This window comes from Egretta garzetta, unplaced genomic scaffold (assembly GCF_000687185.1).
Source record: "Egretta garzetta isolate BGI_Z169 unplaced genomic scaffold, ASM68718v1 scaffold644, whole genome shotgun sequence".
Taxonomy (NCBI): Eukaryota; Metazoa; Chordata; class Aves; order Pelecaniformes; family Ardeidae; genus Egretta; species Egretta garzetta.
In genome coordinates this window covers 343,182-369,744 of record NW_009259452.1, presented here as the reverse complement: position 1 = coordinate 369,744, position 26,563 = coordinate 343,182, and the positions used below count along the sequence as shown (strand labels likewise).

General features: G+C 42.9%; 1 protein-coding gene across 1 annotated transcript; it reads left to right on the top strand.

The window, feature by feature from the left end:
- The first annotated feature begins 7,348 nt into the window (after window positions 1-7,348).
- On the top strand, window positions 7,349-26,134 carry LOC104124787 (myosin heavy chain, skeletal muscle, adult-like). Its single transcript, XM_009637164.2, is given in 38 exon segments — window positions 7,349-7,552; window positions 7,641-7,784; window positions 7,877-8,033; window positions 10,028-10,052; window positions 10,151-10,268; window positions 10,348-10,440; window positions 10,555-10,618; window positions 10,701-10,799; window positions 10,906-11,009; window positions 11,091-11,229; window positions 13,208-13,326; window positions 13,416-13,565; window positions 14,183-14,353; window positions 14,596-14,902; window positions 15,260-15,330; window positions 16,850-16,937; window positions 17,032-17,149; window positions 17,867-17,990; window positions 18,071-18,207; window positions 18,308-18,563; window positions 19,500-19,742; window positions 19,837-20,013; window positions 20,099-20,244; window positions 20,332-20,422; window positions 20,511-20,900; window positions 21,023-21,149; window positions 21,387-21,505; window positions 21,779-21,975; window positions 22,381-22,564; window positions 22,651-22,816; window positions 22,989-23,113; window positions 23,349-23,527; window positions 23,529-23,646; window positions 23,798-24,001; window positions 24,691-24,816; window positions 24,912-25,112; window positions 25,259-25,354; window positions 25,982-26,134. Coding segments are annotated over 38 exon segments (5,730 nt in total).
- Window positions 26,135-26,563: the final 429 nt, after the last annotated feature.

Below are 26,563 nucleotides of genomic sequence, written 5' to 3'. Positions count from 1 at the left end.
AAAGTCATTATCTTTGAAAAGTCATGGCGACTGAGGAGGTTCCCGAGGACTGGAAGACAGCAAATGTCACTCCTATCTTCAAGAAAAGCAGGAGGGTGCAAACTACGTGCCAGTCAGCCTCTTGTTGATTCCTGGGAAACTGATGCAAATCCTCATGGAAACTGTTTTTATATACATTTAAGGACAAGAAGATCAGAGGTAATACTCAGTAGGAGAAATAATACCTGATCAACCTAATAGAGTTCTGTGATGAAATTATGAGATTAGTGAATAGGGAATTTTTTTTGACCTTAGGGAGGCTTTTGACCCTTTTGATCCTATGTTCCATAATGTCAGAGAAGGAGGGGGAGGAAGTGCTCCAGGAACTGGGACAGAGACCCTCCCAGCAGCCAATGGAGAGGACCATGGTGGAGCAGATATCCATGCTGCAGCCCATGAAGGACCCCCCACTGGAGCAGGTGAAAATTTCCTGAAGGAACTGCAGCCTGCAGAGAGCTCCTGCTGGAGTAAGGGAAAAGTATGAAAAGGAAGGAGCAGCAAAGAGGAACTCTTAAGGCCTGACTGCTACCCCCCATCCCCCATCTATCTGCACTGCTCAGAGGTGGGGGCAGAGGAGTCAGGAATGAAGAAGTGAAGGTAAGTGTAAGAAGTGTTGGGGAGAAGGTGGTGTTTTAATTTTTGTCCTTGTTTCACATTAACTGAATCTATTTTAATTGGCAAAAATTAAAGAAATTTTCCTCAAGTTGAGTCTGTTTTGCCTGTGACAGTAACTGGTAAGCAGCCTCCCTGATTTATCCAATGAACTTTTCCATCCTCTTGTCTCCTCTTGTCCTGTCAAGGAGAGGAGTCCGAGATCAACACCATATTGCACCATATCACAATGACTGTTTTCTGTGGCATGCTGTGACAAGGGGCAATAGGCACAATTTGGAACACTGGAAATCCCATTTAAATGTAATAAAAAAAAATTTATCAGTCAGGGCATTCAAGTGCTGGAACAGGTTGCTGAGGTAGGCAAAACCTGGAACAAAGTCCAGACGCCTACTTATTCCATGCAACACTATAACCTGTAGTTACAACTCCAAGAAAATTTAAATTACAAACTTTTTGATAATTTCAGTTATGACTTATCAGCTTAATAATTTTTTCTGCAAGATGAAAATTACTTAAATCAGATTTTTAGAAAACAGAATGTGATAAAATGAAAATTAACAAGAAAATGTGATGAACCATGTAGCTGTTCCAATCTGAGTGAATTTCACTCCTCTAGATCCAAGGTGACCTAAACAACATGAAAAACAGTACAAAGTGCTGAATAAATTAAAAGTAGTTTCATTCATAGTTTATAAATTACTTTCACTTTGAAATTGTATGGATTTTCATGTGTTGGTTATATTTTCCCCTCTTCCTCCTCTTTTTTTTTTTTTTCCTCTGATCATTACCATGTAGGGAGAATGAATAGAGAAGCAGGTTTTTATTCTTTTCTAAGTATTTTTTATTTCATTTCTCTTTTTCCTCTCTGTAACTTTTAAAAACTTACTTAAGAAGTCCTCAAAAAAAAAAAAAGACATCCAGTAAAGTGAAGAAAAGAAGGAAGTAAAAATAATTGTGCTGAAGATTGCTTCTACGATTGAACAAATAGATGGGGGGATGAGGGAAAAAAAGAAGGGAACTTTAGTAAGGATTTTGACATTGTATCTTACAGCAATCTTATTTAGAAGAATGCATTGGATAGATGGACTACTAGGTTTGTTGAAAATTGGCTGGACCACTGAGTTCCAGGGATAGTGATGAGTGCCTTGATATTCAGTTAACTGTCAATAACAACCACAGTGGTTCAACGCTGTGGCCCATATTGCTCAACATTTCTATCAGCACCTTGGACAATGATGATACAGAATGAGTCCTTGGCAAATCTTCAAATGGCAAATGTGAATATGAGCGAGCAATGCATCCTCATTGTGAAGGAAACTAACAATATATTTGGCTACATTAGGAAGAGTTTTATCAGATTGAAGATTGAACTTACTATTTTCCCTCTGTTCAAGAGGGATGTGGAGAAACTGGCAAGTGCTGTGTTAGGCTACCAAGCCGGTGAGCACACATGACCTACAAGGAATTTAGTCTGGCAAAGAGGCTGGGAGTGGTATAGCAACCTATAACTACTTGACATGCCATTAAAAAGTGATAAAGACAAACTCTTCTTGGTAGTGTCAGATGATAAAACACAAGTAGCGGCTTGGAACGTTTAGCTTGGACATTGTTTTTCAGTAAGAGGATAGTGCATCACGGCAACAGATTTTTGAGAGAGGTGGGATGTTTTCATGTCTTGAAAACATGACTAAGGACCTCCAGAAGTCCCTTATGACCAACACTTCTCTGGTTCTATTATTTTTGTACTGCAGACAGAAGAATTTGGGGAGCAAAAACCTGCAAAGCATCAAGCAAAAACTGGTAAAGGAGAAAGGCAAGTTGAAGATTGAGATCAATGGCTTGGCCAGTAGCATGAAGTCCACCTCTACAATCACAGGAGAAGTAGAACCATCGCTCCTTTGCATTTATTATTCTTTTTTCCATCCAAAAGTGAAAAAATTTTACACAATCTTTTCCAAAACTTGAAAACAATAGGAAGTGGCTGAAGAACAAGTTGACACTATACGATCCCAGTTTAACAAATTCTCTAAAAAGTCTTGAGTTTAACAGAAGCATGAGAAAGTCACAAACAGGAAAAAATATTCAGAAAATTCACAGAACATTAATTTTTTACTTTTTTGCAATAATAACTTTCTGTCTTCTTATTTTCTAAACACTAAAGATTACAGAGATTACTGCAAGCAATAAAAATCCAAATTTGAGCATATACTATAGAACTGGCCCATTTTGACTTAGATTCTGCAGATATTTGCTTTATAGATATTGTTTACTATTGACATAACATTTACTCTTTCTCTATCACACCTTTATATTATTGACTGTGGGGAAAAACATCAATGCGCCACCAAAATAAGAAAGATGCTTGAGCTTGAAAAATTCCCAAACTGACTTTTGATAGTTGTCTCTTTCCATTCCACCAACTGTTTTAGACCCAGAAAGTGCAGAGTTTAGAGTACTGATCTTGTTTAGGAAAGCCTTTGTCTGATCATGGCCTTGCTTCTCTAAGAGTCTCCTCGGGAACAGAAAATTTTATATTGAAGACCAGAGCAGTGTTTCCTGGCTGGACAGAAGATGCCTTTTGTGACTGTCTTCCTTTACTGTATTCTGGCCTGTTATTAACATTCCAGGCTGAATCAGTCTTACTCACAGATGCAATGGGGACCTGTAGGTCAAATGATCCTATGCGAGGGTGGAACAGCTCACTGCTCTTTATCCCCTCTGCAGGCTGAGGATTGGGATAGGGATAAGAGGAGCACCTCATCTCTTACACAGCAAAGTGAAGAGAAATCCTTGTGCCTTGCTAAGTCCTCTTTCCAGAGAGGTAATGGATAGAACCTCTTTCCAGACTGGTTAGGGTCTCCCCATCCTCCCTTTTCCAGGCTAGATGGAGAGGCAAGGCAATCCAGAAGAACTCAGGGCCCGGGGATGGTTTTGAGACCTGATGGTGTACTCACTGCAGGGAGAATATGTGTGAGGTGCTATTTCCTGAACTAGGCAGATGAAAGCCATGCATTGTAGAAGGTGGACCTTTAGCACCAGGTTTCTAGCAAGGGAAGTTAAAGACACAGGAAACAGAAAAACAAGTCATCTGTCATTCCCTCTCTAATTTGTTGCCTTTCCAGATGATTCCCATTACCCTAGGAGGTGAAACAAAATACAAGTTGTCAAACTGACAGAGAGGATGATATACTGCAAGTGTGATCTTTGAACCAGTGTACTGGAATCCAAGTCATCCTCTTTAATTAACATGTACAGAGGACCCAAGAAGGAAGCTGAAATATAAAGAATCATTTTGCAGCTCCTACTAGACACATAAACACAGTAATGACTGTAAAAGCAGATATTGCCAGAGTCATGGAGAGCCTTAACCAGAATTAAAAGGATGAGAGGTTTCTTACAGCTATGTGGATTTCAGCTGCTAAGCTTTCAGTTCCTGCACAGCTTGGAAGTCATTATGTCAACAGTCAGAGACAAGCGTATCAAAAAACTACAGATCTAACTTGGAGTTAATTTCATGGGTCATACACAGAACAGTCAGGTCTGTTCTTTGTTAAATGATTATATAATGCATTAGATGAAGAAGGGAAAATCTATCCTTTCTTTCTCTTCTTTTATACAGTTTTGCATGCTGGAGGATGAATAAGACCTTTCCATTTTCTTCAATGACATTTCTACAAGTACTCAATACTATTTTTCAAACAGAAAGTTCAGAAAGACAGGGGTAGCCTCATAGAAGAATACTTGATCTCAGGTGTTTCAGTTGTGCATGCAGTGTTGGAAACATAGGAAAGTTCAATTGGTTGTTTTCCCTGAGCCCTCTCCCAGACATTTGAGGGAGAGCGTGAGCCTTCAGAATATGGTACAGAATCACAGCACCTCACCCTAGGTCCATGGAAGAACTTCAAATAGATCATACCTAACTCTGCAAAGGAAATGACCATTCTTCAGGACCCAGGAAGTATTCCCAGACACCTCATGAATCTCCAACTTTTATTATATAGAGCATCTAGAGTGTTCTACTTGAGTCTTTTCCCCCTTCCCACAAGATACGAAATAAATTTTCTGCTGTCTGACGTGTGTCTGTAGCACCAGAGGATATGGCTGCACCACATTCCCTAAAGTGGCCATATCCTTAAAATTCCCTATGAATTCCTAAAAGCCATGTGAGTGCCTTTCTTTTCCAATTATTGGATGTATCTCTTCCCCAGATTTACCTAATCTTCACCTCCACTGAGAACTATGCTTAGTTGAAAAGCTGTCTGCACAACTAAACATATTTGTACATAGATAAACAAAATGCCTGTCTTAAGACACAATGCATTGTCATTGATGTTTCGGAACAAGTCAAGTGCTCTTCTCTCTGTATATGAACAACATCCAAACCTTTGTGAATTTTGTTTAAACCAATGATTCTTTTTTTGTTTGTTTGTTTTAGAAATCACAAGGCATTTTAAGATTAAGAAAAAACTTCCTTCTTGGTCCTGGTTTGTATTCTTAGGGTGAGGTTTAGGTTACTTTTGTGAACACTTTCTGTTGAACGAAGCTTGGGGGGGGGGGGGGGGACATGGGACGGGGAGGGGAAATCATGTCTACGTCCACAGGTTAGACATGTTAAGACCCGGAGCCTCCCAGGAGTTCTCTAAATTTCTGTGGAGTTTAAGTTTGTCCTTGGAAAGGCTGGAGGAGGTGTGTTTGTGATATAAAGCCCATTCTTGATTGGTAACTATAGCCATTGTCCAAGGTCTCTACAATAGCAGCAAATTGGCAAGTTAAAACTGCCTATAAACCTAAAAGGTGAAGGATGCAAAATGCCAGTAATCACAGTCAATCTGACAGTACCAAAAGTTCTGTTAGACATACATAGAGCAAACCAGCACAGCCAGATATGGAGAACAGCAAAACAATACCTTTAAAAATCCAATTTCAAATTATAGCCAACTGGCAACATTTCGGAAGAAGGTAAAAGATGTAAATAAATGTATGAATCACAGGAGATAAGGAGTCTTCTCTGATCTTTTGAAAGTAGCCAGCAAAAAGCTAAGGTGTTGTCAGTAGGCGCAGTAACACAAGCATGATATGGTTGTCCAAACTTTTGGAATTAGACTATATTAGATTGTTCCTAGTCTTTATTTCCAGAATATTTCGGAATAGAATCTCCCCAAAGCTCTTTGTAATAGTAATCCTCCTCACTACTGCTGAGTCCTGAGACACACAAATCTTACATGTCAAACAGCAATTCAGAGTCAGGAGAAGAGAAGCCAACAATTCCAAGTCCCCATGTCCTGCTCTGTTTGCTGGACAGCATTTCCTCCTTTCAGATTCCTAGTCAAAATATTTATAGGAGATTTATTCACATAGCTAGTAAGACTTCAAATATTTCTAAATATATCCACTAGCACGACTGGGAATCATGCACTCAGTCAAGTTTGCCAAAAATTTTTTGACCTAAGAAAGAGGAGGAGGGAATTTTATGTGCAGACCAGAACCTATAAAAGTGCTGGTAGGACAAGTCTGTTCTGTCTCCACAGACAGCTTCGAGGTAAGAGTATGGAGGGATGGGTGCTGGCAGAATTCCACTGCATTCCTGTGGAACTGCTTTCATTGAAGGACTGTCTGTATCTAGAGATTTTCTTTCTGCTTTCAAGTCCCCAGCATATTTTTGCCCTGTGACTTATCCTGTGCCAAAATAAGAAGGTAATTGTCATTTCTGTTTTTCAGTGTTGACCAGCTTCCAGCCTGAGAGCCAGCTGGTATCACAAGAGGTAAGACTCTGATTTACCTACTCCATGGGAATAGACTCTCCAAGATGTTTTTTTTAAGCATTTGTATGGGCACTTCCCATATCCATTTACATCTCTGCATACTAATGCAGTGCAGTTCTACCTGAGCTGTGCTGTCTAAACCAGCAAATTTCCTTTCAGCACTGGGTTGGACACCTTTGTTTTGTACCTGCTGGGAAATATTGACCTCTTACCATGCAGAACTGTTAACAGGAGATTTCCTGTAAACAGAAATCCGGGAAAGAGAAGATGAACAAACAGCACATATATAGTTAAGATTTTGTCAAATCCCTCTGAGTAGTTTTTATTGAAAAGTTTTCCTCTTTTGGTGCAAGTTAATCTTAAAGGATCAGCTTGAACTGGAAAAGGCAGAACAACTGGAGAAGCTAAAACTGATTTCTAACTGAGGAAAGGCTTTGCATGGACAATCAACACCTGTGCTTCTGCTTACTACACACCTTTTTTTCTTATGTTGCTCCATCTCTATAGTCGATACAAATTACATGGTCTAAAATGTGCAAGAGAGGAAAGATATAAGTGGGCTTTCATAATTTAAATAAGATAACTTTCCTTTGTATAGAAAATTTTTGTATTGTGTCAAGCAATCCAATTTTTCAGTATAGCATACTGAAACACAACTAGATCTAAAGAACTGAACATATAAACTGGAATAAGGGAGGGAAAGTAAAAAAAAATCTAACTCAAAGACAACTCTCTTCTTTAGGATCTAAATAAATTGCAGGATATCTAGGGTGAAAACAGATAAGCTAGAGAGCGAAATGCTAAGAATAGGCAGAGCAGAACACTGCAGATAGTCAGGTGTGTGGTGCAAAGGCATTTCTTCCTTCACTCAGCACTGTAGCATGTCTCTCCATTTCAGCCCTGTGCCGTGCTGCACTCCATAAAGTACAGCCATGTCATCAGATGCTGAGATGGCCATCTTTGGGGAGGCAGCCCCTTACCTCCGAAAGTCAGAGAAGGAGAGAATTGAGGCCCAGAACAAGCCTTTCGATGCCAAGACATCTGTCTTTGTGGCCCATCCTAAGGAATCCTATGTGAAAGGGACAATCCAGAGCAAAGAATCAGGGAAGGTCACTTGCAAGACTGAAGGTGGAGAGGTGGGTAAAATAAAAGACTTACAAACAGTATTAAATTCCCACTCTGGGCTCTTAGCTGACGTGCATGTACCTTTCTTTCTTCTGACAGACTCTGACCGTAAAGGAAGATCAAATCTTCTCCATGAACCCTCCCAAGTACGATAAAATCGAGGACATGGCCATGATGACCCACCTCCACGAACCCGCTGTGCTGTACAACCTCAAAGAGCGTTACGCAGCCTGGATGATCTATGTAAGTACCAGCAGCAGTCTTCCTTTGGGTAGCTGGAGGAACTGCTCTGCCAGGCTACGTGGAAGCCAACGTGCTGCCTCCCTTCCTCGCAGACCTACTCGGGTCTCTTCTGCGTCACTGTCAACCCCTACAAGTGGCTGCCGGTGTACAACCCGGAGGTGGTGTTGGCCTACCGAGGCAAGAAGCGCCAGGAGGCCCCTCCACACATCTTCTCCATCTCTGACAATGCCTATCAGTTCATGCTGACTGGTGAGTGGCTTATTTTAAAAGTAATCGCAGGAGACATTTTAAAAGTAATCACCGAGTTTCCCTGATAGATAACCTGATGTTTTCTTAACATAGCATTAGATTTTTATTTCAGTCACAGCTTTAATCACTGTTAATTTAAACAGGATTTTTTCACGTCAAGTTTTATGAAAAGGAAGTATCTTACCTCAGATAGTTAGTGTGTTAGGAAAAACAATAAGCCAAATGGACTAGGTGGAGCAAGGAATATAATTATGTCTATAATGAAATAGTGAAAGTGAACAGGGCACCAAATCCATATGTGATCTGAAAATTGTGTCTAATGATGTGAAGTTATTTTGTCAAAGGGCTACAGGAAACATCAATATCACAAATGTTCAGATTTGTCTTGATAAAACTATGACATGAGAAAACTAAATAGAATTATATGTTGATGCTAGTTTTGCTTCCACCTTTTCATTCTTTTCTTTGTCTGTGCTACTGAGTTCAGGATTCCCTTGTTGTGGGTTCTTTCTATCCCTTTCCCTTCTTCTGCTCTAAATACAGTCTGTGTACCAGAAAATTAAAACAACAGAACCAGAAACAATTTACTGTAGTCAGGAGAAAAAAAGACGGTAAAGAGTGCAATAGGGAAGAAGCGTATGGCCCCTCAAGGGTTTTCGTTGTTCATGGAAAAACATTATAGAATCATAGAACGGTTTGGGCTGCAAGGGACCTTTTAGTCCTTCCCTCTGGCGTTGGGAGGCACATCTTCCACTAGATCAGGTTACTCAAAGCTCTGTCCAATGTGACCTGGAGAACCTCTAATCATGGGTCATCCACAATTTCTCTGAACAACCTGTTCCGGTGGCTCACCACCCTCATAATAAAACATTTCTTCTTTATATCCAGTCCAAACCTACCCTCTTTCAGTTTAAAACTGTTTCCCCTTGCCCTGTCACTACAGGCCCTGGTAAAAGGTCTCACTTCATCTTTCTTATAAGCCCCCTTTAAGTACTGAATGGCCACAATAAGGCGTCCCTGGAGCTTTCTCTTCTCCAGGTTGAACAACCCCAATACTCTCAGCCTTTTTTTGTAAGAAGAGGTGTTCTGGACCTCGGACTATTTTCATGTCCCTCTTCTAGACCCACTCTAAAGGTCGATGTCTTTCTTGTACTGGAGACCCCAGAGCTGGAGGGTCGGGTCTCAGAAGAGTGGAGTAGAGGGGCAGAATCACCTACCTTGCCCTGATAGCCATGCATCTTTTCATGCAGCCCAGGATCTGATTGGCTTTCTGGGCTGCAAGTGCACATGGCCAGCTCATGCCCAATTTTACATCCACCAGTACCTCCAAGTCCTTCTCTGCAGGGCTTCTCTCAAGCCAATCAGCCCCCAGTCTGGACTGAGAATTGCCCCGACCCAGGTGCAGGACTTTGCACTTGGCCTTGTTGAACTTCATGATGTTCAGGCCCAGTCTTCAAGCCTGTCAACATCCCTCTGCATGGCATCCATTCCCACTGGTGTATTCAACTGCACCACTCAGATCGGTATCATCTGCAAATTTACTGAGGCTGAACTCAATCCCACAACATATGTCAATATTGGATGTATTAAATAATGCTGGTGCCAGTACAGACCTGTGAGGGACATGACTCCTTAACCATTTAGACATTGAGCCTTTGAATGTAAATCTTTATATGGGGCCATGCAGAAAATTATGTATTACTATTCCACATAATCCTCTATTTTGAATACAGATATGCAGTTTGGTTAGATTTCTTGATGAGAATTGTGTGAAGGACAAGTGGATGCACAGTTTCTCTCAGCACCACATGCCTCTGACAGCTCTATGCACCCATTTGGGCTTATACTTACTACTGTAGGACCTGGAAGGGAGTTGGGTACTCTTGGACTTCCTGAAGAAGCCTCAGCTCACATTTACAGCTTCACTTCTCATTCAGCTCAGTGTGACCCAGGTCAGCTGCTAACACGATCTTTCATTCTTGCCTCTTTCCCAGATCGCGAGCAGTCAATCCTGATCACGTACGTACACGCCCTGCTCAGGTCCCTGCGGGGCTGCCCGGTGCCAGGGGACCTCCTGCCTGACCACGCGCTCTCTGCTTCTCTCTTTGGCTTGACAGCGGAGAATCTGGTGCAGGGAAGACTGTGAACACAAAGCGTGTCATCCAGTACTTCGCAACAATTGCGGCCAGCGGGGACAAGAAGAAGGAAGAGCAGCAGCCATCAGGCAAAATGCAGGTGAGGTCCTAGGGGTAGGAACCTGCAACTACCAAATTAATTTATGAGCTACACCATGACAATAAGATTTCTATTTTAGGGGACACTTGAGGATCAAATCATCAGTGCCAACCCGCTGCTGGAGGCTTTTGGTAATGCCAAGACAGTGAGGAATGACAACTCCTCACGCTTTGTAAGTTGTTGTCTGGGACAAAATTACTTTTTTTTCTACCAGCGCACTGACTCAAAGATTCTTGTAGTCAGGATTGGTAAAATAGGTCTCAACTGACTTTGCTGCTGCTTTCAGGGTAAATTCATCAGAATCCACTTTGGTGCCACGGGAAAACTGGCTTCTGCTGACATTGAAACTTGTAAGTGACCCTCCCGGCCCAATCCCTTTCCTTCCAGCCTTCCTCAGATCTTGTGCTAACTCTGTCCTACCGTCCTTGCCAGATCTGCTGGAGAAGTCCAGGGTCACTTTCCAGCTCAAGGCAGAAAGAAGCTACCACATATTTTATCAGATCATGTCCAACAAGAAGCCAGAGCTAATCGGTAGGAAAGATCACTAACGGGCTCTGGACAAAGGTCATAGAACACCATTTAATTCCTTCACATGCCAATTACATTGGATCTGTATGTGTTTCCTCCTTCTTTTCAGAGATGCTCCTGATCACCACCAACCCATATGATTACCAGTATGTGAGTCAAGGTGAGATCACGGTTCCCAGCATTAACGACCAGGAAGAGCTGATGGCCACGGACGTAAGTAACACACAGAAGTTTTCTTAGGCGGACTCTGACCTTTACCAGGCATGGTCCTTACTCTAATGATCCTTTTGTTAGAGTGCCATTGACATCCTGGGCTTCACTGCTGATGAGAAGACAGCCATCTACAAGCTGACGGGGGCTGTCATGCACTACGGCAACCTGAAGTTCAAGCAGAAGCAGCGTGAGGAGCAGGCAGAGCCAGACGGCACAGAAGGTACCAGCCCAATATATATCGGAGCACAGTCTATACCACAGCACTTGCTGATACAGGCAGCAATTCAGGGTCAGCACTGACTCATTGGCTCAGCCTGCACGTTTCCCCAGACGCCAGTTTTGTAGACTACAAGTGTGTCCTAAGCAGAGGACTTTGCTGGAAGAACACAACTCAGTGGACGATGCAGGTTATTTGGAACTGTGCAAAGTATAAGGTGCAGTGAATCCTAAAGTACGCTGCCGTTGGCTGACACAGTAGGACTCAGGCAGAAGAAAAGCAAGCTTTGCTGCAATACTGAGCAGCAGCTTCCCAGACCTGGCACAGAACCGGTAGCCACTTGCCTCACTCACTTAAGTTTATGCATCCAGGTAGCCATTATCGTTTACCATCAGCTGTAGTCACCTCCTAACAGTATTGTTTCTAGGCGACAAGAAGCCAGTGTCCTAAAGCTGCTCTGCCTCAAAGCCCATGTTCTGGAGACTACTCACAATGCCCAAACTGAGAGCATCGTCAGGTTTTTTTTAAACCCCCATGCTCTCATTGTACATGGGGGTTAAAAAGGAACGTCAGTTAGTACTGCAACTGTGGCTCATATGCTCTACATTTTCCATAGAGTCTCAGCATGTCTCCAGGACTTCTGCTTGAAGAATAGACATCTAAGATATGTCTATCACGTTTGCTTTGCCTAGAAGTGTTCAAAGGTGCATTCCTTTAGAAGATCGTGGACATATTTCCACGAAACCAGAGTTATTTGCATATATCATAAACATGTATTACTAAGGGTTTTTTTTCTTGAGTTGTTTTTAGTGTGTGTAGTTTGGGGGGGTTTTTTAGGAAAGTTAAAACATAAGTGCAAGTGACTACAAGGAATACACTAGCAATGAAACTGATACTGATGAATAGTAATAGTAGAGTAGGCTGCAAATCATAGCTGTTACTTTACCTAAGTGATGGTATTTTGCTGACCAAATCTTGGAATCATTCGGAGCAGTGTATGTAACAGTGATTCTTCTGAAATATTGCACAGTGTAATCCCCTTCTGAGTATTACTCTGAACCTGTGAAAAAATTTCTCAGTTTGGCAAAGTGATTTTTGGTTTTGCTTGTTTTATTTGCTCAAAAAGCTGGGAGATGACGGTGGCCGTTCATCTTCTCCACCTCCTGTGCACCCTATTTACTGTGCAATCTTTCTTTCTTTATCTGCTTTTGAAAACATTGAGGAAAACATGCAATCTGTTCCAGTACTTCACTGTCCTCACACAGTAGAAACTTTGCCCAATTTCTAGCCCAAATATCTCTTGATACATTTTCAGACTGCTAGATCATGTCCAATATTCATGCAGCAATCTGCTATACTTGTTTATCATGATTTTTATGTGAATTGTATAGGCATTCTTGAACAAATTGTTTTACATACTGGGGCTGCTGGCAGAGTTTGCATTCAGTAGTAAATGCACTAATAGAGGGTAAAATGCTGAACTTTTTGTTTGCACTTCTAAAAATAGCCCTTCATCTCATATGTTTAGCTCACATGTAGATTCGTAAAGGCATAGCTGACACTTAGGCATTGTCCTCTCGTGAGTATTATGTCTTTCAAGTTACCCTACTACAAGTCACTGAAAAAAATTGCACTGTATTTGCTTCAGAGACAATATGCAATTGTCTGCAACCTGGTCATCATCACAGGCTTATCTTTTCTATTTCTTTTTCAGCATTTATTATTGAAAAGTCTGCCTACCTAAATGTCTCTAAACTGATTTTTCATTCAGAATTCAAAATAAGCTAAGAATAGTTGAAGAAAAAATAGCCAGTGTAAATGCTCCATAATTACTGGGGAACGTTGCTTATGATGAACTACAAACACGTTACTATTATCTTAACTAATCTTTTTATCTTTACTAGAAGTACCTTTCAATTCTTGTTTTAAAGGAACACTAATGTCTGCCAGTACCTTAACAGCTGACATTTTTGCTCTTTAGTGGCTGACAAGGCTGCCTACCTGATGGGTCTGAACTCAGCTGACCTGCTCAAGGCCCTCTGCTACCCCCGAGTCAAGGTTGGGAATGAATATGTGACAAAGGGTCAAACCGTGCAGCAGGTAACAAAATCAATGTTTGGTTGGGAAATCCTCCGGACTTCCTCTTTTGCTCTGCATGATGACTACAAGCCTTCTAGTTTTTATTTTAGGTATACAATTCAGTGGGTGCCCTGGCAAAGGCTGTGTTTGAGAAGATGTTCCTGTGGATGGTTGTTCGCATCAACCAGCAGCTGGATACCAAGCAGCCCAGACAGTACTTCATTGGTGTCCTGGACATTGCTGGCTTTGAGATCTTTGATGTAAGAGGAGGATCTTCATACAAATTTCCCGGAAGGGGCATTAAGACACTGGAATAGTTTGAGGGTGTGGGGTTTTTTTTTAATTATGGATTGGTTTTATTTATTGAATAATCCTGATGTTCCTGTAGGAATAGCACTCTTGTGGTTCTCATACTATCCCAGAAGGGCAGCAGGTTTTTATAGATGTCTGTTGTTGCATGCAGAAGTGAAAATTACATTGAAAACTGATACGAAAATGTTGAACAACTGATGGGTAATAGCAGAGACGGGTTTTGAGGAAGTTAAAATATGCCATCTCGAGTGAAGATTTTGTTAATGCTGAAGCCAGATTCCCTGTAAAAGCTTGGGAATAGACTGATAGTGTAGATAAATTCAAGCAGATTAAAAGCTGGACTTGGACTAAGCTCTGTAACTCTTTTCAGAGCTCAGAAACATGTTGAGACAGTGCCAGGGCCTGAAAGAGTGGATATATTAGAGGATGGAATATGCCGGTCCCGTAACCAGAAATTCAGGATCCCAGTCACGGAGACCTTAATAAGTTGAAAATAAAACCTATTGGAAGATTGAAAGTGTTCCTGAATCTGAACTTCACAAGTAAATCTCTCTGCATTCTGCAGTTCAACAGCCTGGAGCAGCTGTGCATCAACTTCACCAATGAGAAACTGCAACAGTTCTTCAACCACCACATGTTTGTGCTGGAGCAGGAGGAGTACAAGAAGGAAGGAATTGAATGGGAGTTCATTGACTTTGGGATGGACCTGGCTGCCTGCATTGAGCTCATTGAGAAGGTATTTGTATAATTCACATCTAATATTTTCAGAAATGCATTATTTTTTTACATATTTACAAATGTAGCTTGAAAGGTTTAATGTGACATTGCAAATATATAAATTGAAATTATTTTACATTTTGCTCTGCTGAGCAGAACAATCACTGAGAGTGTTAATCTTGTCCCACTCAAGAAGCTATTTCTTTATCTGTGTTTCTTTCTGCCTCTTAACCTTTTCCTACTTCCTTCTGCTTCTTCCAGCCCATGGGCATCTTCTCCATCCTGGAAGAGGAGTGCATGTTCCCCAAGGCAACTGACACCTCTTTCAAGAACAAGCTCTATGACCAGCACCTGGGCAAGTCCAACAACTTCCAGAAGCCCAAGCCTGCCAAAGGCAAGGCTGAGGCCCACTTCTCCCTGGTGCACTATGCTGGTACAGTGGACTATAACATCTCTGGCTGGCTTGACAAGAACAAGGACCCCCTGAATGAAACTGTTGTGGGGCTGTATCAGAAATCATCCATGAAGACACTGGCTTTACTCTTTGCCTCTGCTGGAGGAGAGGCAGGTCAGTTCTGTGAAATTAATATTTTCATTTTTATTTAATGACTCTATCAGAGCCACTAATATCAGCCAGAGTGTTCTGAAGAAACTACCTGTGGTGCAGATTCTCCCATGGCTTGAATTTATTAATAAAGGAAAAGACCAAATGTATTTTGGGCCTTCCACTCACATGATAATCCCTTGGATTATCCCACACCTTTGGTCCTGTGTTCCTTTAGATTGAGTGTTGACTCTGTTTCCCACTGCATCCTAGCTTCCTTTCTTAGCATGACTGATACACATGAAGAAGCTCCTTGCAGCCTCATCGAGAAAAAATTTACAAATCAAAGTTGTAAAATCATCTTTTTTTGGTGTTCTTCAGAGAGTGGTGGTGGCAAAAAGGGAGGCAAGAAGAAGGGTTCTTCTTTCCAGACTGTATCAGCTCTTTTCAGGGTAAGTATAGTCATTCCCTAATTTTTTCCTCTCTTTTTTTTTTTTTTTGAGTTGAAGAGTGTGAAACCTCACACTAACTCCAGCAAGGCCATTTTAATGCACCTATTAACATTTTTCTGCATCAAGAATAGTTCTTCAGTTATTCATAAAAGAGCTGACTGCAAGTCAGCTGAGGCCAGCTGAGGAAGATACATCTTAACCTAGCCTTTCTTCGAATGTTGGAAAAAATACTTTGGTCCAGCTACATTTTCATTTACTCATGAGTACAAACTCTTCCCCCTCTCCCCCTGCCTTGGGAGGACAATGGTGTATCTATCTGGCTACCTGCCTCAGGAAATCTCAAGTCTGGATCGGCACATGCAAATGTATGTGCATTTGCACATGATAATGCATAACATAATACATAACATAATTGTTTGCACATGATTATAGATATGAAGACAAATCAATAGGGAAATGCCAAGACCAGTTACCTTTCCACCAATGGGCAGAGCTTAAGGCAGATGGAAACACTCTTGTTTCAACACCTGTGGCATCTAGCTACTATCAGGCATCCTGAACAGTTTTTCACACTGTAAAAGGGGTATTTGTCTGACCAGCTTTTCCCCTAGAATCATAGAATCATAAAATAGTTTAGGTTGGAAAGGCCCTTTAAGATCATCAAGCCCAACCGTTACCCTAACCCTGCCATCCCACCACTAAACCCTGGCCCTAAGCACCTCATCTGCCCGGCTTTTAAATCCCCCCAGGGGTGGGAACTCGACCCCTTCCCTGGGAAGCCCCTTCCAGTGCTTGACAACCCTTTCAGGGAAGAAATTTTTCCTAATATCTAACCTAAACCTGCCCTGGCACCCCTGCTCCAAACCAGGGCTAAACTGAGAACTGTTAGGACCTAGCTAGTAAAAGCGATTGCTAAAATCAGAGATAGTTCATGGGTTTGCTTTTAAAAACACTTCTAGAAAGGGGTGCTGTAGGACCTGCCATTCATGCCTTTTCTCTACAACTTGTGACCCCCATTCTCACTGAACAGGGAGTCTTTCTTGCCTTACCCTTGCTGAACCTTTGTCAAATATATCCTCACAAGTAGAACCTAATGCCATTAAGCTTCCCTTTCCCATCCTTCTCTGCAAACTTGGTCCTTACCCCTCTTCCCTTTTGTCCTATTTTGCTTATGTTTCTGTTCCCATCGATAGTCAGTGTCTTCCACAGAGTGAGAATCTGGTGATCACAAAGTGTCATCTTTCACTCAGAATTATACGTTTTGCCAAGAACTTCTGGTCAGCTTCTCCATAGGTGTCCTATATGACTGGATATATAGCTCGGTCTCATGAAAACACATTACACAGGTTTGGGACTTTCTCTTATGCTCTAGACTCTAAGGTGGAAGAAAACCCGAATTAGGATGGTTGTAGGTGGTAATAATAATCCATTATTGCTCTCCAGCACTTTTCCCACATCTGACAGTATAACTGCAGAGGTACCATTTGTTAATAAAACATCTTTGCTCATGAACCCACAGGAGAACTTAAACAAGTTGATGACCAATCTGCGCAGCACTCATCCCCATTTTGTGCGTTGTATCATCCCCAATGAAACAAAAACACCTGGTAAGAACCTCAGTAGAGACAAATCATAGTGTGAGGCAGCTATTATCATCTATGCTTAATCATAAAGTATCAAATAATTGTCTTATTTGCTTAGGCGCCATGGAGCATGAACTGGTGCTACACCAGCTGCGGTGTAACGGTGTGCTGGAAGGGATCAGAATTTGCAGGAAGGGATTCCCCAGTAGAATTCTCTATGCAGACTTCAAACAGAGGTCAGTGTCCTTTCTGCTCTCCATTCTGTCTTTACCGCATAAGTTGTACATCCTAACTATTTTAACATTTGTGGCTATTTTTTAATGCCAACTCTAGCTGATTGTAACTGAAAGAAAGGGAAAACACTGGAATGTATAACCAAAGGCAGCATGTATGGCTAGCAAAAGAGAAACTGTTGAGAAATTAAGATAAGGCAGTTGTCCTCATTGATTGCTGTTCATCAAAAAGGTGAACTTTGCCACTGTCTCTGAATATGGAAGCACAATAGAACTACATAAGCCAATGCTCACAAGATTAAAAAATGCAGATTGGGATGTGGCTACAACAGATCCTCAGACAAAAATTACAAACACAAATAGAGTGCTTTGGCCATTGGATCACTGCAAGTTTCAGAGGAAGATGCTTTCTTCCTATACACGTAGTGGTAATGTTCCTCTCTTGAAATTTTCTACAGCACAGTTTAAGTGAAAAAGGTGTTGGACTGAAATGGCTGAAGATGAGTGTCCTCTTTTCAGTTATGATTGATCACCTAAAGACAATAAAAGTTTCCTTAACTTTGTTATCAGATTAGGGATTCATTATAATTGTATTTCTAAACAAGGAATGGAATTCCAACTTACTCAGCCTGATTCTGCAAAAACTGCTGTTAATTTCAATAAACAATATAACCTTATGACTTGAGGTTGCTTTCATTCATATTTCCTTTCATTTAACAGATACAAGGTGCTTAATGCCAGTGCTATCCCAGAGGGACAGTTCATCGATAGCAAGAAGGCTTCTGAGAAGCTTCTTGGGTCAATCGATGTGGACCACACCCAGTACAAATTTGGGCACACCAAGGTACAAACTTGACTCACTCTTCATGTGCCTGTGCTTTGCTGTACCTGCCAGTGATGTGCTGCAATGTTCCCTTTCTCGAGGTGTTCTTCAAAGCTGGGCTGCTGGGACTCCTGGAGGAGATGAGGGATGAGAAGTTGGCACAGCTCATCACCCGCACACAGGCCAGGTGCAGGGGCTTCCTGATGAGAGTGGAGTATCGGAGAATGGTGGAGAGGAGGTAGACATTCCTTACCTTCATTTAAAGTCGCTGTACTAGGGGGAAGTGTTAACACTCATCATACTGAAAATATTCAATGTACGTTTTAATTATGCTTCAGGGAGTCCATTTTCTGCATCCAGTACAACATTCGTGCATTCATGAATGTGAAGCACTGGCCCTGGATGAAGCTGTTCTTCAAGATCAAGCCCTTGCTGAAGAGTGCAGAATCTGAGAAGGAGATGGCCAACATGAAGGGCGAGTTTGAGAAAACCAAGGAAGAGCTTGCAAAGTCTGAGGCAAAGAGGAAGGAGTTGGAGGAGAAAATGGTTTCCTTGCTGCAGGAGAAAAATGATCTGCAACTGCAAGTGCAGGCTGTGAGTATTTTTTCTAGGGGAAAGTAAGTAAGGTCTAAATCCTCTCTTAGTACAGAACTCTCATACTGCACACTAAATTGCCTTAGGAAAGATTTTAATCTGAATTACTAAAGGTAAAATTCAGACTACTCAGTGTCGACATTATAATATAAGGTTCTAAGGTGGGAATGACTTTTTAAGTCTCTATGCCTAGACATTTGTTTCTCCATGCAAGGTCACAATATAAGGTCCAACTGTAGTAACTAGAGGTTTAGTATATACAATTAACATAGTCTGAAGAGCAATTTAGTTGACTACATACTCTGGTTTTAATCAGTTGCCTAAATAAAAGAGCCTTAGGTCATTTCTTATGGTATCCCACCTGTCCTCCTGCAGCTAGTGTTCCAGGAAGACACAAATACCCTTTACCTCGTAACTGTCAGTCCTATGTGTGTCTTCAATGTCCTCTGGAAGGTAAAAGATTTGGCAAAATTTACACAATGCTCTTTTGTCTGAGTATTCATAGCTTCAGAATAGTGTCAGATTCAAATGGAAACCACCGATTGCATCTAGATTATGGACGAGTTTAAGTGCAACAAAGAAGATAAATTCTAAGTCAGTCTTGCCAAGAAAAGCTTTTACAGACATAAAAAAAGATCTGTGAACAATTGTATTCAGTTACTCACTTTCAGGTAAAGAAATCAAAAACATTAGAAAAAATATTTTTAGATATTTATATATCAATAAATACAAAGAGACACAATTAATGAGAGTAAAAAAATTAAATAGAATACAAAACTACTCTGACTTAGAAGAGGCAGTGCAAAAATAATTTTCCACAAGGTAATACAAAATAATACTTCCGTGTTTGGTTTTTTTTCAGCAGAAAATACCCTTTTTCTATTCAGCTTTTCCTAAAACTTGTGATTAGCAAACAAAATTACATTTCTCTTACAGGAAGCTGATGCTTTAGCTGATGCTGAGGAAAGATGTGACCAGCTCATCAAAACCAAAATCCAACTGGAAGCCAAAATTAAGGAAGTGACTGAAAGGGCTGAGGATGAGGAGGAAATTAATGCTGAGCTGACAGCCAAGAAGAGGAAACTGGAGGATGAATGTTCAGAGCTGAAGAAAGATATTGATGACCTTGAGTTAACGTTGGCCAAAGTGGAGAAGGAAAAACATGCCACTGAAAACAAGGTAGGAGGCAGATGTCCCTCTTGCAAAAAAGCCCCTGTTTTCTGTTATAGAGTATGGCATTCCTTTATCTGCACTTGCTCCATTCTTCTCAAAGGTGAAAAACCTCACAGAGGAGATGGCAGCCCTGGACGAGAACATTGCCAAGTTGACAAAAGAGAAGAAAGCCCTCCAAGAGGCCCATCAGCAGACACTGGATGACCTGCAGGCAGAAGAGGACAAAGTCAATACTCTGACCAAAGCTAAGACCAAGCTGGAGCAGCAAGTGGACGATGTAAGCCCCCAGGCATCCAGCAAGAACAGGACAGGCATGGCGTTAGACCTGGCTGGCAGGGCACTGATGGTCTTGTTCTTTTTAGCTGGAAGGGTCCCTGGAGCAAGAGAAGAAACTGCGCATGGACCTTGAGAGAGCTAAGAGGAAACTCGAAGGAGACCTCAAGCTGGCCCATGACAGCATCATGGATTTGGAAAATGATAAGCAGCAGCTGGATGAGAAACTGAAGAAGTAAGTACCTCTGTGGGGCACCCGAGTGCTGGGTGGGTGCACTTGTCTTTGTTCTTTGAGCTCTAACCTGGTCTGCTTTGTGCAAAGGAAAGACTTTGAAATCAGCCAGATCCAGAGCAAAATTGAGGATGAGCAAGCCCTGGGCATGCAATTACAGAAGAAGATCAAGGAGCTGCAGGCAAGTCTCTGTTGCTTCCCTTCCACTTTTCAGAAATTCATCAGGTAAGAGGAGGGCCTGGGTGTGAAGGTTCCCTGCTGTTCCCCAGGCTCGTATTGAGGAACTGGAGGAGGAAATTGAGGCAGAGAGAACCTCTCGGGCAAAAGCAGAGAAGCATCGGGCTGACCTCTCGAGGGAGCTAGAGGAGATCAGCGAGCGCCTGGAAGAAGCAGGAGGGGCAACCGCAGCTCAGATTGATATGAACAAGAAGCGTGAGGCAGAATTTCAGAAGATGCGTCGCGACCTCGAAGAGGCCACGCTGCAGCATGAAGCCATGGCTGCCACTCTGCGGAAGAAGCATGCGGACAGCACAGCTGAGCTTGGGGAGCAGATCGACAACCTGCAACGAGTGAAGCAGAAGCTGGAGAAGGAGAAGAGCGAGCTGAAGATGGAGATTGACGACTTGGCCAGTAACATGGAGTCTGTCTCCAAAGCCAAGGTACACAAATACCTTACAGGTATTTCTGCCCCAGTGGAAGTCTATACGGTGCAACTTTGTGCACCTCTTGTTATTGAGAGTGTTGATGGTTAACCATTGCCCTTCTGTATGTTGACACACAGGCAAGTCTGGAGAAAATGTGTCGCGCACTGGAAGATCAACTAAGTGAGATTAAGACAAAAGAAGAAGAGCATCAGCGCATGATCAATGACCTCAATGCTCAAAGAGCTCGTCTGCAGACAGAATCGGGTAAGACATACCCAACTCTGATGTGAAAATGTGTAGTGCCAGTGAGTTAATGCAGAAATGACCCTTCTGGGCACATCGTCTGTCCAACATGCGATGTCTCCTCTCTAATGACAAAGGCATGAAATGGGATCATAAGCTTCTACATAGTCTGCTAACTATCCAGTTTTGCATCCCAAAATGTCCACAGTCCTGTCATCAATGGCAATAAAAGCCTTGTGTATCTGTAAACTTTTCCAGGTGAATATTCTCGCCAGGTGGAGGAGAAGGATGCTCTGGTATCTCAGCTGTCAAGAGGCAAGCAGGCATTCACCCAACAGATTGAGGAACTCAAGAGGCACCTAGAGGAAGAGATAAAGGTGAGAAGGTTTTATCCAAAACATATGAAATCACAGAATCAACAGGATGAGAGGGAGAAAAACAAGCACTTAGGTAGTCAGGAATATCTTCCCATATTAGCTTTGCTCCCCCTTCCCTACAGTCCATCCATTAATTCTTTTGCAGAATCACACTCTTCACTTCTCATTCAGTAGCTTGCCATCATTCTCACAGCAGAATAATCCAGTGTCCATCAACATGGGACATTTCCCAAGATACTTCCTTTCATTGTTGCACTACTATTTTTCCCCCAGGCCAAGAATGCCCTGGCCCACACCTTGCAGTCTGCTCGCCACGACTGTGACTTGCTGCGGGAGCAATATGAGGAGGAGCAGGAAGCCAAGGGGGAGCTGCAGCTTGCCCTACCCAAGGCCACCAGTGAAGTGGCCCAGTGGAGAACCAAATACGAGACGGACGCTATCCAGCGCACGGAGGAGCTGGAGGAGGCCAAGTATGTGGGGAATGTGGGGAAGGCTGGCAGAGACTAAGAATGGAAATTGGAGGAGACCACTGTGATATTGTCAGGAAGAAGTTAATATTCTGCTTTGGGGTGGGGTGCCAGGAAGAGACAGCATAACTGAGAGCAGGTAGGCACTGGGGAAAAGCAGAAGCAGCAAAGCTCTTCAGACATGGAAGAGCAGAGACATGATAGTGTGAATAGCAGAGAGTGGATTGCTGTAGCCCAGGATTCAGACATCGAAATACAGTGGCTGGCTGGGAGAGGTCCTATTCATCTGTGTAAATGAAGATCACACGCTACCAAGTGCCTAAGTGTGCTCTTGTGAAAAACATACTGGCTGCACAGCACAGGCTCCCATTTGCTTCCTCACTGGGGCCTGCACTTACCACCTCCCAGGAAGAAGCTGGCACAGCGCCTGCAGGATGCAGAGGAACACGTTGAAGCCGTCAATGCCAAATGTGCCTCCCTGGAAAAGACAAAGCAGAGGCTGCAGAATGAAGTGGAGGACCTGATGATTGACGTGGAGAGATCGAATGCTGCCTGCGCAGCTCTGGATAAGAAGCAGAAGAACTTTGACAAGGTCTTCTGGGCTCCAGACCTGGGGCTCATGGGCAGAGCTTCCCCTCCTGGTTGCCACATCCATACTCACGCCCCGTTTCTCTTCAGATCCTGGCAGAGTGGAAGCAGAAGTATGAGGAAACGCAGGCTGAGCTGGAAGCCTCCCAGAAGGAGTCTCGTTCTCTCAGCACGGAGCTGTTTAAGATGAAGAACGCCTATGAGGAGTCCTTGGATCACCTGGAAACGCTGAAGCGTGAGAACAAGAACTTGCAGCGTAAGTCCCTGGCCCTCTGCTCCTGGCAGGGCCTTCTCACTCCCCACCGCTCACCACCACTCCACATGGGTCTGTGCCTGAAGGTCTGCAAAGATGCCTGGCACCCTGCTGTGGCAGGGCCCTTCCCATTTGGCTGTGTGCCTGACCATGCTGTTGTTCTTTGTTCCCACAGAGGAGATTGCTGACCTTACGGAGCAGATTGCCGAGGGAGGAAAGGCGATCCATGAGCTGGAGAAAGTCAAGAAGCAGATTGAGCAGGAGAAATCAGAACTCCAAGCCTCCCTGGAGGAAGCTGAGGTACAGCCTTCTGTTCCTAAACTCAGATAGCATTTCTGCCATTATATGCATTGAGATTAAACTCCAGGCAGAAGCAGCAGGGCATTTTAGACACCATTAAAGTCTTTGGATACACAGATATCCTTTTTTTTTCCTTTACTACAGTCTCAGACCTCATGCTGTTCATTATTCTTCAAGACAATAGTTCATGTACTGACATTGTCATTTATACGACTTATTTTTATATTTTTTTCAGGCCTCCCTGGAACATGAAGAGGGGAAGATCCTGCGCCTCCAGCTCGAGCTCAACCAGATCAAGTCTGAGATTGACAGGAAGATAGCAGAGAAAGATGAGGAAATTGACCAGATGAAGAGAAACCACCTCAGGATTGTGGAGTCCATGCAGAGCACCCTGGACGCCGAGGTCAGGAGCAGGGCGGCTGAAGAAGAAGATGGAGGGAGACCTGAATGAAATGGAGATCCAGCTGAGCCATGCCAACCGCGTGGCTGCAGAGGCACAGAAGAACCTGAGAAACACGCAAGCAGTGCTCAAGGTACGGCACAACAAGACTTGTGCTTACGGGTTTCTGACACAGCTAAACATTTTTCATTTCTACAATTCTATCAGTTCTATAGTGATGTGAAAATAGGAAATAGGAAAATAGGAATAATACGTCTCAAAATTCGTCTTGTCTTTCTCACCAGGATACCCAGATACACTTGGACGATGCTCTCAGGTCACAGGAGGACCTGAAGGAGCAGGTGGCCATGGTGGAGCGCAGAGCAAACCTGTTGCAGGCTGAAGTTGAAGAGCTGCGGGCAGCCCTGGAGCAGACGGAGCGGTCGAGGAAGGTGGCTGAGCAGGAACTGATGGATGCAAGCGAGAGAGTTCAGCTCCTCCACACCCAGGTCAGTGTATAAATATATTTAGTATTTATACTTTTGTTCCATACATATAAAAGAATTGAAGACTGGCTGAACCATATCAGTATTTTGTAAATTGCATTGTAATTTTCACAGTATGGATAACAAGTATTAAAACTGACTTTTCAGCTGCATATAAAGTATGAATTTCACTGGACTACAGTGCAGACACATTACAAGTAACCAAACCAGAGATATAGGTGACGTACTTACTCTACAACTTAAGTGAGTTCAACAGCTTTGACATTTATATTTTAGACTGTAAAGTCAAATTTAGGTTGATCATTAACAAAATAGCAATACACTAATACTCTCACTAACATCATATAACAATGTCATTATATGTATTCTATAGCACCATTTAAAATTTTTTACTGCCACTAGATTGAAAATGGTAAGGAAAGATTATATCTTTTTTATGAATAAGTCTAAATTCCTTCTCTCTTGACTGAGAAACTGTGAGGAGAAACTTTATAGAGGATGTTCTTGAAATACTGAAGCACATCACAGCTGAGAAACTAAGAGCTACCACCACATCCCCTTTAGAACAGAATCCCATTCAACCTGATGGCACAATTTCTATTAAAAAGCAGCATTTATGAAAGGTTCTTTATATAAAATTTCAAATTGTGAATTGCAAAAAACAAAACTGTGATTTTGATGCTCTTCAACAGAACACGAGCTTGATCAACACCAAGAAGAAGCTGGAAACAGACATTTCCCAAATTCAGAGTGAAATGGAGGACACAATCCAGGAAGCCCGCAATGCTGAGGAGAAGGCCAAGAAGGCTATCACGGATGTGAGTTGGGGGCTCCTTTCACTGCTGATGAAGGATGTATTCTCACCCAGGCAGTCTCCAGCCCCCAAATGCCTTTGACTCATTGCTCTCCTCAGGCAGCCATGATGGCAGAAGAGCTGAAGAAGTGCACGAGTGAGCACGTCACGTAAGTAACCACCAGGGAAGCTCCAAAGATGGGCCTCTCATTGCAGGTGCGAGAGCTGGAAGGGGAGGTTGATGCTGAGCAGAAGCGCAGCGCTGAAGCCGTGAAGGGTGTGCGCAAGTATGAGAGGAGGGTGAAGGAGCTGACCTACCAGGTAAGGCCGGAGGCCTCCTTGGGCTGACAGAGTTTTCCCACAGCAAGTCAAATCTTGCAGACAGCATCCCCAAGGGGAATTGTTAAGCTCAGCTGGTGGGGAGAAACCAATAATTCACTCTCTTCCCCGCTTACCCACCACTCCAGTCTGAGGAAGACCGGAAGAATATTCTCAGGCTGCAGGATCTGGTGGACAAGCTGCAAATGAAGGTGAAATCCTACAAGAGACAAGCTGAGGAGGCTGTAAGTATGGCTTGGGGCACGGGCAAGAGCAGCCTTCCATCGGGGCAGCACGCTCATTGAGATGAGTATGGATACCAGGAAAGGGGCATGACAGAAACTCCCAAGACACAACGGTCTTGGCCACGCCACTTTGCTATTGTGTCATGAGGCCTCGCTGAGTTGTGGGCACCCTACAGCAGTCGGGGATGAACTCAGGGAAGTTCTGCAGCCTGTTTTATACAGGAGGTCAGACTAAACAAACCTGGGGGCCACACCCACAGGCTGAGAAGTTCAAGCAGCTCTGCTAGTAATCAAGAGCAGGTGGCTTCAGGGTCTCTTCCTTAACCTGGTGAATCACACTGATAGTTGGGCAGCTAGCAGTGGGAGAATAAGTACACAAACGACAAATCCAAGTGACAAAAGAGCTCCTTGAGAGTGGCTCAGTATTGGTGAAGCTTTTCAGAGTGGGGTCCAGAATAAGGGAGGATGAGGAGGTCTGTGTGAGGCCTATGCGTAAGGAGTGGGGTGTAGAGGGTGGAGGTTTGTGCCTTCTCCCAGGGAAGAGCCGTAGCCCCGCAAGGCTGGGGCACAGGAGGAGTGAAACCCCTGCCCTGAGCTCCTCACTGATGACTCCCTCTCCCCGCACAGGAGGAGCTGTCCAATGTCAACCTTTCCAAGTTCCGCAAGATCCAGCATGAGCTGGAGGAAGCTGAGGAGCGGGCTGACATTGCAGAGTCGCAGGTCAACAAGCTCCGAGTGAAGAGCCGGGAGTTTCATAAGAAGATAGAAGAGGAAGAGTGAGGATCCCGAGCCTAAAAAGCGACCCGAGGCATGCATAAAATGTAAATCTCTGTATTGCTTTCTTCTGTAATTATCATTTATGTCTAGGTAATAAAAGAGTAAAGGCCTTTGCATATGAACAGTGATTAACATCATTTATTTATTTATTGTAGCCTTCATTACTTTTGGAGTACATATACACAGTTCATGTTCACATTTAAAAGTATATTAAGGATTAATAAATTTTTACATTTACATTTTTTAAAATGCAGGAAGAATAATAACAATTATATGGATTCACTATTCAACCCAGAATGAGAAGTGTGAATGTCTCTGGTAGACCGGAATACATTCTTTCAAGTTATTTTGATGAATACTTAGGGGAAAAAAAAAGGGGGGGGAGAGAAAAAGAGGTTCCTGCATCTTTTTTTTTTTTTTTTAAATATATAT